This window comes from Chlorocebus sabaeus, chromosome 11, assembly GCF_047675955.1.
Source record: "Chlorocebus sabaeus isolate Y175 chromosome 11, mChlSab1.0.hap1, whole genome shotgun sequence".
Taxonomy (NCBI): Eukaryota; Metazoa; Chordata; class Mammalia; order Primates; family Cercopithecidae; genus Chlorocebus; species Chlorocebus sabaeus.
The window spans coordinates 36,816,521-36,829,692 of record NC_132914.1 but is presented as its reverse complement, the minus strand read 5'-3'; the positions used below and the strand labels follow the sequence as shown (position 1 = coordinate 36,829,692).

Sequence of the window (13,172 nt, the reverse complement as noted above, 5' to 3'; positions counted from 1 at the left end):
AGGTGCAGTGGCTCATGCCTGTAGTCCCTGTACTTTGGGAGGTTAAGGCAGGTGGATTGCTTAAGCTCAGGAGTTCGAGACCAGCCTGGGCAACATAGCAAAACCCTGTCTCTCCAAACAAACAAACAAACAACAAAATGGCTGCCTGCGGTGATACATGCCTGTAGTCCCAGGTACTCTGGAGGCTGAGGTGAGAAGATGACTTGATCCTGGGAGATAAAAGCTGCAATGAACAGAGATTGGGCCACTGCACTCCAGCTTGGGTGACAGAGCAAGATGAAGGAAGAGAGGGCAGGAGGAAAGGTGGGAGGGAGGAAGGGACGGGGGCAATAGGAGTGCTGGGTCTCCCTGTGATGCCCAGGGTGGTCTCAAACTCCTGGCCTTAAACAATCCTCTCACCTTATCCTCACTAAGTGCTGGGATTACAGGCATGAGTGACTGCACCCAGCCTTAACTTATTAAAAAAAAATGACTTACAAAAAGTTGTAAAATAGAACACACATTTCCCATATGCCCAGGGGCCCTTATATAACAATTTATGTAAGTATGCCATAATTATCAAACCAGAATATTAGCATTTGTTTACAAAATGTCCTTGTTCTGTTCCAGGGAACCCAATCTAGGATCTCCCTTTGCATTTAGCTGTCATGTCCTCTTAGTTTTCTATCTGTGACTGTTTCTTTGTCTTTCAAGACCTTGGCACTTTTAAGAGTATTGATCATTTATTTTGTGGAATGTCTGTTAGTTTGAGTTGTTCTGATGTTTTCTCAAGATTTGTTTGAGGTTATGCATTTTTTGCAAGAATATCAGAGAAGTGATGTTGTACCCTTCAAAGTGCATCCTATTAAGAGGCACAGGATGCTCATATGTCTTATCACCAATGATATTAACTTTGATTTCATACCTGAGATGTTGTCTGCTAGGTTTCTCCACTAGAAATTTTTTTTTTTTTGGTCTGGGCTCATTGAAACATCTTAGGGAAAATATGTTGACAGTATGATAATCTTTTTTCTCATAATACTCTCATCCACTAATTTTAACATTTGTCAATTATTTCTTGTCTATAACAATTATTACTGGGATGTTCACCTAATAGTGATTTTCTATTTCCATCATACCTTCTATATTTATTAATTGGTATACTCTTATTCAAAGAAATAGCCACCTTTTCTCCCTCATTTATTTATTTCTTCCATGATTTATTTATATCAGTATGGGCTCATGGATATTAATTTGTTTTATTGGTTATAAGGTATTAGAAAAGAATAAGAAAGCAAAGAAGGAGGGAAAGGGAGAGTGAAGAAAGACAATGCTAGTCTTTCCTCAGACAAGCCGATGAAAGTAGTTTTAAATATGGGATCATTTATGTGCCAAAACACTTAAATTGATTTAGTAATTTACAAATGGAAATGGAATTTAGACTGATCCCTTTTGTACATTCATTAGTGAGTTTTCTGAAGTTGTGAACTGTCTCCTTGCCTTCCTACTACCAATTCTTAGTTCCTTGGACACCTGGCTTTTCTTTTCTTTTTTTTTTTTTGAGGCAAGAGTCTCACTCTGTCGCCCAGGCTGGAGTTCAGTAGCGCAGTCTTGGCTCACTGCAACCTCTGCCTCCTGGGTTTAAGCTATTCTCCTGCCTCAGCCTCCCGAGTAGCTGGAACTACTACGCCCAGCTAATATATATATACATTTTTTGTATTTTTAGTAGAGACAGGGTTTCACCGTGTTGGCCAGGCTGGTCTCGGTCTCCTGACCTCGTGATGTGCCCGCCTTGGCCTCCCAAAGAGTTGGATTTCAGGCATGAGTCACCACGCCCGGCCAGACACCTGGCTTTTCTTTCCCCTGTCCTATTCAAACTATTCTCTCACAGTTACACTTAGCTTTGCTGATGTGATAGATCCATTGACTTCTTCCCTGTCTTCATTCCTTTGGGTTCGTCTAGTACCTTGATACTCTTGTTCTGCCTTTATTTTTGTCATGTTACTTCCAACCCAAGTGTTCTTTCTACCATATACTTTCTGTTTCCTATCAGACGAGTTTTCCTTTCTTCCCACTCAACTTGCCTGTTTCTGTTAATATCCTGTTTCTGCTAATATCCTAATATCTCAATTGCCTAGATTTAGGAATATTTTTTAAAACCATTCATAAATTCGTAATCCCGGATTGGAAGGACTTCAAGAGGCCCTTTAGTTCACATTTCCCCTTCATCCTTCCTAGTTGATGCTTTCATCTTTTTGATGGTATCTGCAGGGAGTGTTTTTCTAGTCTATGACTGAGCATTTTCAATGGCAGGAAATTTAATACCTTAACCTCGTATCATTCTTCTCCTGTGTTGCGAATTTCTATTCATTTTTCCTTTTAGAATGTCTTTCATTTGTAAGTTCTACTTCTCCATTTTTACCATATGCACTATTAAGATGCCTAGTTCAGGTCGAGCATGGTGGCTCATTTCTGTAATCCCAGCACTTTAGGAGATGGAGGGCAGATCCCTTGAGGTCAGGAGTTTGAGACCAGCATGGCCAACATGGAGAACCCCATCTCTACTAAAAATACAAAAATTACCTGGGTATGGTGGTATGCACCTGTAATCCCAGCTACTCGGGAGGCTGAGGCAGGAGAATTGCTTGATCCTGGGAGGCAGAGGTTGCAGTGAGCTGAGATTGTGCCACTGCACTTCAGTCTGGGAGACAGAGTGAGACTCCATCTCAAAAAAAAAAAAAAAAAAGAAAAAGAAAAGAAAAAGAAAAAGCCTAGTTCAGGCCATGTCATAACTAAAAAAGTATGACAGTATGATCTGGTGACCTGAGTGTCCCCAATCCATATCGTAAACTTGGACCAGATTCATAATCCTTTTTAAAATCTTATTTTACTTTACACATTTAAAAACTCCTGCCTTTATCTTATCACTCTTCTACTCACAAAGTTTAAAGCATTTCCTGTATTTTCTATTAGTCTAAACTCCTGTACTATGAACACTGTACCTACCCCCTGACTTCTCATTCACATCAAAAAAAACACCTTTTGTTGTGGTGGTGGTGGTGGTGGTACGTGCATAAGCAAGTGTGTTTAGGTGCTGCCATGATCTTGTTGTTAATTTATTGTCCATCAACATCTTACTGTGTCCATATCTTTTTTTAATCCCTATTGTTAACATCGCATTTAGAAACAAGTCCTTTAAAGAGTCATTTGGGCCAAAAAGGGAGTTTAACAACAATTTTTCTATCAGAAATGGTTTTTCACTTTGCACGACTGCAAAAATTAGAGGAGTAGCTTAGCATTATAAAATCAATACAAATGTCATCAGTTTCTCCTGGTTGGAAAGGCTTCCTTGGTAGGGCCTACTGTGAAATAACTAGTCTCAGAATCAATCAAGGAGATGAAAGCAGAGTTTTACTTTGAGTTAGGTAAAGCATCTTAGACAGGTAACATGCATATTTTTGCTTAAAAAGCATCAATTCTACCAAATGGGTATCTGCATAGGGAATATTGAGGTATCTAGATGTTAGGACTTTGTTACTCTACTGTAGCTTAAAAAAATTTTTTTTTGAGGGGAGGTAAATCTAAACACATGTTCAGTGAAGAAGTTAGGGAAATATATATTATCCCCAACTTAAAAGACAACTTTATATTTTTAATTAATAGAGGATTTTGGAAATAGAACACAGATGAAAAATTTAGGGCTTTATTAATCTTTTGACTCAGGGTATCCAGAACCATGAGAATTTGAAAAGTATCCATGTGGCGGTAACAAGAAAAGAAAATGGTTAGGACAAAAAAACAAAAAAACAAACAAACAAAAAAAACAAAAAGGCAGGAACTCCAATCAACAGATAGGGGAAAAGAATGGTGATATTGATGAATAAATAAAAGATGAAGGGGTAGTAAATGGTGAAATGTTCTCTCTTAAAAATGGCTAATAAAATTATCTTTCAGTGATTCAGTTCTATAATACACTTAAAAAAAAAAAAAAACAAAAAAACACACACACACACAAAGAATGAAGTTCTAATGAATGACTACCCCAAACTGCCTATCAGGTTTGGTCCTGCACAGTTAAGAAAAAAACATACTCCTCTTACAAATTTGGCTTGAGATTTTGGCTCAGAACCAGCATGACTTAATAGCTGTAATTTGCATTTGAATGCAATTAACTGGGCCAGTACTTTGAGGGTAATCAAGCTGTCTGCAATACACATATGCTGCAAACTCAATAAATGTCCAAAGCACTGGAGGGGAGGCTTTATTCTTTGAATTTCCCTTATACAAGGAACTCAGGTCCACGTCCTTAAATTCAGTTAGATTTCAAACTCTGATCTTAAATGTGAACGATGAAATCTAAATTTTATCTAATTGTTTATTCTTAATGAATAAAAGTTGAGCTTCTTGTCTTTTTTTTCTTAGAATTTCACTGTTTTTCAGAAGTGATTTATATTATTTAAAAAATTTCAACTAGTATAAGAAGATACAAAGAAGGAAAATAAATTTCCTCAAACCCTTATATCCAACCCAGAAATAACTCCCACCCTATTCAAAATAAATAAAAATAAAAAGAGAAAATATGTATATAGTTAAAAGTTTGATTTTTTCAGTAATGTTATGAGTGATTAAAATGAGTTTATAAAATGTTAAACTGCTTTTATTATAAGATAAATTACTACTCTTAGAATTTAAGATCATCTCATTATTTCAGCACATATTCTTCACAGGCAAACACTTGTTGTACCGCAGGCAGAGATTTTTTCTAAGTCCCAAAAATAAAATGATAGTGAAACTAACAGTGAAGGACAAAGAACTCAGAAAAGGGAGTCAAGATACCTGAATTTTAATTTATCTCTACCACTAACTTACAGTGGTGGTGGTGGTGGTGGTGGTGTGTGTTGGGAAATAGGTGGAACTGGTGTGGCAGTGAATTCTCCTCTCCACAAAATTAATAAACTTAATTAAGTTTATTAATAAAGTTTATTAAGTTTATTAATAAAGTTTATTAAGTTTATTAATAAAGACTGAGGCGGGAGGATCACTGAACTTGGCATATTGAGGCTTCAGTGAGCCGTCATCATGCCACTGGATTCTAGCCTGGGCGATAAAGCCAGAACCTGTCATAAACAAACAAACAAACAAACAAATAAATGTACCCACCTTCTAGGTTGTTGAGAGAATTAAGTGAAATAACACTTCTTGGGCACTTAGCTCCATGCACTGGCATGATGAAAGAGTCCTACACATGTAAAGGCTTTTCATTGTTAGAGGGGAAAATGTACACACACACACACACACACACACTGAGACTCATAAATAATCACTGAAGGAAAACTGATATTTCTGATTGTGGCATTAAGGGTTAGCTTTCTAAAGATTTTTCCAAAAATATTTCTGAAGGGATGGTTGTCTAGGCATGCTTTTCCAAAGCCAGCTGTTTGCATACAAAATTATAATCAGATCTTTTTCTTTTCATCTTTCTGCTAGCAGCCAAAAGGAAGAGTCAAATAACTTTTAATGACTGATTAGAATGTGGAAACTAGAAAACACAGGGTAGATGGCCTAGAGGGAGAAAACCAGTGAGATAGTTACACTAATGCATGCTGTAGCTTCTTTTCAACTGCCTCTTTTTGGCTGCCTTGAAGTAGGTGCTGTAATGAATCTTTCTTCCAAATGTACCTAAGACAGGTGCAGCTGCAGCATCACTACCTGCTTTAAAAAACAATGTATTTATACAAATATTTAATATTTTATTTATTTTGAGATGGAATTTTGCTCTTGTCGCCCAGGTTGGAGTGCAATGGCGCGATCTCGGCTCACTGCAATCCCTGCCTCCCAGGTTCAAGCAGTTCTCCTGCCTCAGCCTCCCAAGTAGCTGGGATTACAGGTATGTGCCACTACACCTGGCTATTTTTTGTATTTTTAGTAGAGATGGGGTTTCTCCATGTTGGTCAGGCTGGTCTCAAACTGCCGACCTCAGATGATCCACCTGCCTCGGCCTCACAAACTGCTGGGATTACAGGCATGAGCTAGCATGCTGGGCAAAAATATTTATTATAAAATTAGTTTTGAAGTGCCCTTACTGGGAGCTGGTGCTGTGATTTACCTATGATAAACAAAGCTCTTTAAACCCCTAAAAAATTCAATAAGCTTGGAAGTACATTACTTATAAAAAACTGAGACTAGAAAGGGCTCATATTTGTCCAAAGTCATATAGTCATTCAGCTAATATTTAATGACCCTTAATATGTGTCAGACATTAAATTACATGTCAGACTGTTGAGGGAACTACAGAAATATCCGTGAATAAAGCAGAAATGATCCCTGCTATCTTGGATCCCATATTCAAATGCAGGGAGGCAGACAATAAACAAAAAATAAGACAATATCAGCTAGTGATAAGGGCTACGAAGAAATAAAAGACTGATATGATAGTACGTAACTGGGTGTACAGGGTCAGAGATCAGCGCAGTTACACAGAACTTTCTGTTCAGAAGGGCCACACTCTCGGTTTAATAATGTTCTGCTATCATTGTCTTTTTTATTTTATTTTGTTTTATTTTTTTTTTGAGACGGAGTCTCGCTCTGTCGCCCAGGCTGGAGTGCAGTGGCGCAATCTCGGCTCACTGCAAGCTCCGCCTCCCGGGTTCACGCCATTCTCCTGCCTCAGCCTCCCGAGTAGCTGGGACTACAAGCGCCCGCCACTGCGCCCGGCTAATTTTTTTCTATTTTTTAGTAGAGACAGGGTTTCACCATGGTCTCGATCTGACCTTGTGATCCGCCCGCCTCGGCCTCCCAAAGTGCTGGGATTACAGGAGTGAGCCACCGCGCCCGGCCTTGCTATCATTGTCTTGAAATTCGTAATTTTATCTTTGGACTTGTGTTTTATAAGTGTGGTTTGATAAGGCACTGTGACATATGAATAAGCAGAAGACATATGTGCAACATGCATGTCCTCTGTTCCTTGCCATGCCATTCTTATGTAGCATTTGTGATCCCTCATAAGCATGGAATTCTGGTTGAATCACCACCCTGGGGAATTCAGTGAGATTCAAAGCCAGTGTGCAATAAATGTTCTATGTCTTCCATGGAGGAAGCAGGGATACCTATATGTTTAGAAGCCATGCTTCTCTCAAACCAGAACTTGCTTCTGATGAAAGTAAGACTTTAGTCGAATTAAATTTAAAGGAATTTAATTGGGCAATGAACAATTTGCGAATCGAGCAGCCCCCAGAATCACAGTAGATTAACAGAGACTGCGGTGGTGCCTCGTGTTCAGAACAAATTTATAGACAAAAAAGGTAAAGTGATGTACAGGAATCAGAAGTGAGGTACAGAAACAGTGAGATTGGTTACTACTCGAGGTTTGCCTTATTTGAATGCAGTTTGCACATTCTGCAGTCTATGAGTGGTTGAAGTATGGCTGCTGGGATTGGCCAACACTCAGCTATTGTTACAGGTGCATGCTACCAAGTTAGGTTTCAAATTTTGTCTATTAAGCTAGGTTACAGTTCATCAACAAGGACTGAAACATAGAAGGACAGAGTCCTTCTCAGGCCATAGTTTACTTTAACACCTCCAATGCAAAAAGAAGGCAATGACATTCTGAAAGATGACCAAAGAACCCAGTCTTATTCTTTTCTTCTTTCATAACTTCCTGTAGCAGCCAGTCATTAACTCCAAAAGTGATGATGTAATGTGTTAGTCCTTTCTCATGCCGCTATGAAGAAATACCCAAGACTGGGTAGTTTACAAAGGAAAGAGGTTTGACTCACAGGTGCGCATGGTTGGTGAGGCTTCAGGAAACTTACAATCATGGCGGAAGGCACCTCATCACAGGGTAGCAAGAGAGAGTGAGTGCCAAGTGAAGGGATAAGCCCCTTACAAAACCATCAGATCTCATGAGAACTCACTATCAGAAAGCATGGTGGAAACTGCCCCTGCAATTCAACTATCTCCACCTGGTCCTGTTCTTGATGCATGGGGATTATTACAAACAAGGTGAGATTTGAGTGGGCACACAGACCATGTCAGTAAAAGGAAAGGAAAGATGGGACAGAGTAGTTTCCTTTCTTTTCAGTTCTTCCTGACATAATCTGTAAGCCAAAGGTAGGAAATGTTAGTAGCATATTTGTGTATGAAATAAAAACAGTTGAGTTAGTTTTGTGCAATGTTTCTACTGTTAAGAATAGATACATAAGGATGTATGAACTATGAAATAAGTTGTATAATTTTTATAATCCCATGTAAGAGTTAAATACTCTTCTGTTGATACTTAAAACCAGCATTGTACACTGTAAAGACGAATGGAAAAAGTCATGGAAATAATCTAAAACTTTAACTTTTCTTTATGGAGAATGACATTAAATAGTAAAACAAACAAACAAACAAACAAAAAAAAAACACCATGACATGAGAGAGCTTAAAGGAAGGGGAAAAGCTTTCTATTTTTGTACCTTTCATACCATTTTTATCCTCCTTTTCTTACAAGATCCCTCACATCTTCATTTTGCGCCGGGTGGTGCAAATCAGGTAGCTGGTCTTTGTGGGGGTGCTATTTTAGATTGGGTGATCAGGAGAGGCCTCTGAGAAAACAGCATTTAAACTGATAACCTAGAAATTAAAAAAAAAAAAAAAAAAAAGGCCTACCATGGGAAGGTCTGGGGAAAGAACATTCCAGGGAGAGGGTATAGCTAGTGCAAAGACCCTAAGGCAGGAAAGAACTTCATGAGTTCCAGAAATAGAAAGAAGACCAGTCTTACCAAAAAGTAGTTGTTAAGGTATAGAGCGGCAAAATGTGAGGTCAGAGTTGGGGGCAGGGACAGGGTGTGAAGGTCTTAAAAAGTCTAGAATAATTTATTCTATTTGGGTTAGCAGCCATTGGAAGGTTTCAGGCAGAGAAATGACATAAATGACTTACGTTTTAAAGGACATTATTCTGGCCAGGCATGGTGGGTGACCCACCTGTAATCACAGTACTTTGAGAGGCCAAGGCAGGCGGATCACCTGAGGTCAGGAGTTCGAGATCAGCCTGGCCAACATGGCAAAACCCCGTCTCTAGTAAAAATACAAAAATTAGCCAGGCATGGTGATACGTGCCTATAATCCCAGCTATTCGGGAGGCTGAGGCAGGAGAATCATTTGAACCCAGGAGGCGGAGGTTGCAGTGAGCCAAGATCACCCCACTGTACTTCAGCCTGGGCAACAGTGAAACTCTGTCTCAAAAAAAAAAAGACATTATTCCTGCAATGTGAAGACAAGAGTGGACTCAGGGAGACCATCCCGAGCAGTTTATATCTGAAGAATTCCTTACCCTTCCAGGTAAAATTCATCATATTTCTCTTGTAATTTCTGTTATTCCACTTACGTATTTTCAAATATATCTTCCTGTGCTAGACAGTAAACTCCTTGTAAGTACTGACATTGTCTTATTCTTCTCTAAATCACTGTTGTCCCTCACTTTGTTTGCATATAATCACTTAAAATATTTATTGAGTCAATGATTGGAATAGGACTTAAACCACTCTTGCAGTAAAAGCTCTGCCCTTGGAAATTTTTTGAAATTAAGATTATTTAGAGGAGTCAAAAGGAAAGGTGTTATAGTAGCTATACATGAATTTGAACTAAATACAAAATAGTTTGTTAATTTAACAACTTTAGAGATTTGGGGAAAAATTACTGACTAGGTCATTAATGAGAATTTGAAATTCTACACTGCCTCTTCCTGAAACCGTGTGCAATATGAACCCAAAGCCACAGCTATTATTGGTGCTAATATTTTGTCTAGAAGTTCCAGCCTGTTGTCTTGGGACTATAGTTGACCTGAGACATATTTTGACCGGTTTGCAGCATATGTAAATATTGTGTGAATTAGTTGTTGGTGTTTAAAACTAAGGAGTTTTTGCATAAAGATCTGTTTTTCTCTTTTTCTTGAGAAGCAACAGACATACAAGAAACAAAAATCTTGGCTGCATTGGATTTGCATTTCATCAAGGCAATATTCAGCCAGACTTGAGGATGGCCACCGCCTTTGGAAGGGGCCTGTGATAGTCCTCACCTTTATTATAGTAGTCACCTTGCTCCGCTCTTCTGAGCTACCTGCCTGGCTCCCGTAGGCATTTGTGTTTGTGACTCCCCTTACTGAGACATATATGTACACTATTGTTATTTTAAATGAGAACTTTTTTTTGGCCAGGTAAGGCAGCTCATGCCTGTAATCTCAGCACTTTGGGAGGCTGAGGTGGGCGGATCACTTGAGGTCAGGAGTTTGAGACCAGCCTGGTAAACATGGTGAAATCACATCTCTACTAAAAATACAAAAATTACCTGGATGTGTTGGCACACTCCTGAAATCCCAGCTGCTCTGGAGGCTGAGGCACGAGAATCACTTGAACCCCAGAGAAAGATGTTGCAGTGAGCTGAGATCACACCATTGCATTCCAGCCTGGGCGACAGGGTGAGACTCTGTCTCAAAAAATAAAATAGGTTGGGCGCGGTGGCTCATGCCTGTAATCCCAGAACTTTAGGAGACCAAGGCGGGTGGATCATAAGGTCAGGACCAGCCTGGCCAATATGGTGAAACCCTGTCTCTACTAAAAATACAAAAATTAGTTGGGCATGGTGGTGCATGCCTGTAGTCCCATCTACTCAGGAGCTGAGGCAGAAGAATTGCTTGAACCCGGGAGGCAGAGGTTGCAGTGAGCCGAGATCACACCACTGCACTCCAGCCTGGCGACAGAGCAAGACTTTGTCTCAAAATAAAATAAAATAAAAAGAACTTTTTTTTTTTTTTTTTTTTTTTAAAGAGGGTCTTGAATTATACAAATTTCTCTTTAGTTTTCTTGCTAAATGTGCTGGGCCATTTTTGCTTTCCTTGCAGCTTTCATCAACAAAAGCAGCAAGGTGGCCAGTCCAGATCCACCCAGATATGGGCTTGCCAGGGCAGGGTGAAATGCAGCTCCGATTTGTTAATGGATAAATTTTGAGGCTGAAGGCCCTCCAAAGAGTAACCAGAGGAGAGCTTTCCTACCAATTTGATCTATAGAAGGATACTCAGCATCTCTGCCCTCTTTACCTCCCAGTTACATGTCTGTTAAGATTTAGGGGTAGTGAGATTAAGGGACAGAATAAATGTAAAACTATCTATCATTATATACCCTATCTGCCTTCCCATGTGTTTAAATCATCAAACACTTCTTGTTTTTCCCAAAGTGTTGCAGCCTTCTCTGAGCCACGCTGCTGTATCACTGCTGAACAAGATGATTAGGTGTGTGATTGTAGATTGTAGGCATTTGAGGTAGTGCCTTTATTTGGATAGTGCCATTTAATCTATGATACTATTTTGTATGAAGCCACATGTTTGTTTATAGAGATGTACGGAGCAGTCCACAAAAGATACTCTGTGGCAAAGCTAATAAATGCTGTTTCCACAGAGCTATCTGAAGGCATGTAGAAGCACAATAGTGACAAACAGAAACCACAATGGGTCAATGTTGAGAGAATCCTGGGATTGGGAGGTGCTTTTTAAAGGCCAGAAGGGAAAGAAAATCAGTTTGGAAGGATTTACTACACAGCAGGTCTTGGTGGATATATTCAGTTCTGGGAACACTTGGCAGTACCAGGGTGCAGTTCATTTACCAGTGTACAGATGATTGAACAGAAACGCATTCAGGAGTCTCGAGTAAATCATTGCCGTATCTCACCCGAGCTGGTAAACTGGCGATGGACTGTACAACAGCCCAGCTGTCCAGAGACAGGGGACAAACCCGGGAGTCCGTTTAGCATGAATGATCGACTCCAGGGAGGGAGGAGGGAGAGCGTTCAGCTGGGGGCTAGGGAAGGGGGTCAAAGTCCAAGCTGCAGACAGGACAATAAGGCTATGCGTGGGACACAAAGCCGAACCGGAGCAGCAGCTGGCTGGCTCCCGGCACGCCGCTGAATCAAGCTTCGATTTGAGAAGGGACCTGGCAGCAGCGCCTGCACAGGCTGCTTCCTTCTCCCAGAAGAGCCTGGAAGGGCGCACAGGCTGGTCGCCCTCGGGCGAGGGCAGCCGGCCGCAGGCATCCTTCCCCCTCTCCTCCCTGCCCAGTAGCGCCAGGCAGTGTCCCGCCGAGGGCAGGGCGGGGCGCAGGCTGGGGGAGGGCGAGGTAGGGCCCAGCCGCGCGGCCGCGGCTGACGCAGTGCGGGGCGAGGAGCCGGCAGAGCCCCGGCGGGCGTGGAGTCCCCAGCCCGGCCGCTGGGAGGCCGCGTCCCCACCGGAGGGGGCAGGGCGCACTCACCCAGCCGCCCCGAGGCCGCCGGCGGCCTGTTGGCTTCTCCACCGGCGCGGTCACCGTTCAAGCGCGCTCCGTCCCCGCCCCAGATCCTGGGGGGTGAGCGGGGGAGAAGGGGCGGGCGCCCGCGAGCAGTGAATCACCTCCTCCTCTTGCTGCCTCAGCGCCGCCGCCACCTTTCCATTCAGTCGCCCAACATGGCTGGAGCGCGGCGGAGGTGAGCCGGCCGCCCGCAGACGCCCCAGCCTACTGTGCCCGAGTCCCGCGGTCCCGGCGGCGCCTCAGCTCTGCGGTGCGGAGGCCCAACGGCCCTGTTGCCGCCCGCCGCCAGCATGTTGGGCGCCCCGGATGAGAGCTCCGTGCGGGTGGCTGTCAGGTGAGGACGGGCTGCCGGCGGCGGGCGGCGGGCTGCGGGTTGAGGGCGCGGCAAGGACCTGGCTGTGGCCCGGGGCACCGGCTGCCGGGGTGGAGCGACCTGAGGGGCGTCCCGGCCGGGGTCTGCGGCTAAGGAAACTGAGGCAGTGGGTCCCCGCCGGCCTGGCACGCGCGGCCGGGTGCTTGCAGGGAGACTGCGCCGCCCTCACGCCGTCTGTGTTTGCAGGTGGCTGGCGGCTGCTCGGCGCCGGGTCCCTGGGGGGCGTCTTGACTTCTCCGGGGGAAAAGCCCCCGTCACTCCCCTCCGTCCCCTCGCCGGATCAGTCGCCTCAGGTCTGGCCGCCTTGGACTATCGCCTGTCCGGGAGGAGCTGCCTCTGCGCGGGGCTGTGGTGTTCTTTTTTATTAGTTCTAGAATGTCTGTCATACGTGTCCATGCAGCTCCGGCCTTCCCAGGCAGGAGACAAAGCATCAGAACCCGAGTGGGCGCGACCACAGGGCCCGCCGCGCGCCCACTCGGGTTCTGATGTCTGTACAAATGGGACAT

At 42.8% G+C, this 13,172-nt stretch overlaps 1 protein-coding gene across 13 annotated transcripts in view; it reads left to right on the top strand.

Annotated features, from left to right (window-relative positions):
* Window positions 1–12,386: 12,386 nt before the first annotated feature.
* The window catches only part of KIF21A (kinesin family member 21A), a 155,088-nt gene continuing 154,302 nt past the window's right edge, over window positions 12,387–13,172 (top strand). For 2 of the 13 annotated variants that reach the window (XM_037997284.2, XM_008002848.3), the window contains exon 1: window positions 12,403–12,627. In XM_037997284.2, the coding sequence (XP_037853212.1) occupies window positions 12,584–12,627 (44 nt within the window). In that variant the 5' untranslated portion in view covers window positions 12,403–12,583. Of the gene's footprint in view, window positions 12,628–13,172 lie in introns of all 13 variants that reach the window. The other 11 variants (XM_037997286.2, XM_008002851.3, XM_037997288.2 and 8 more) reach the window with 6 other exon arrangements.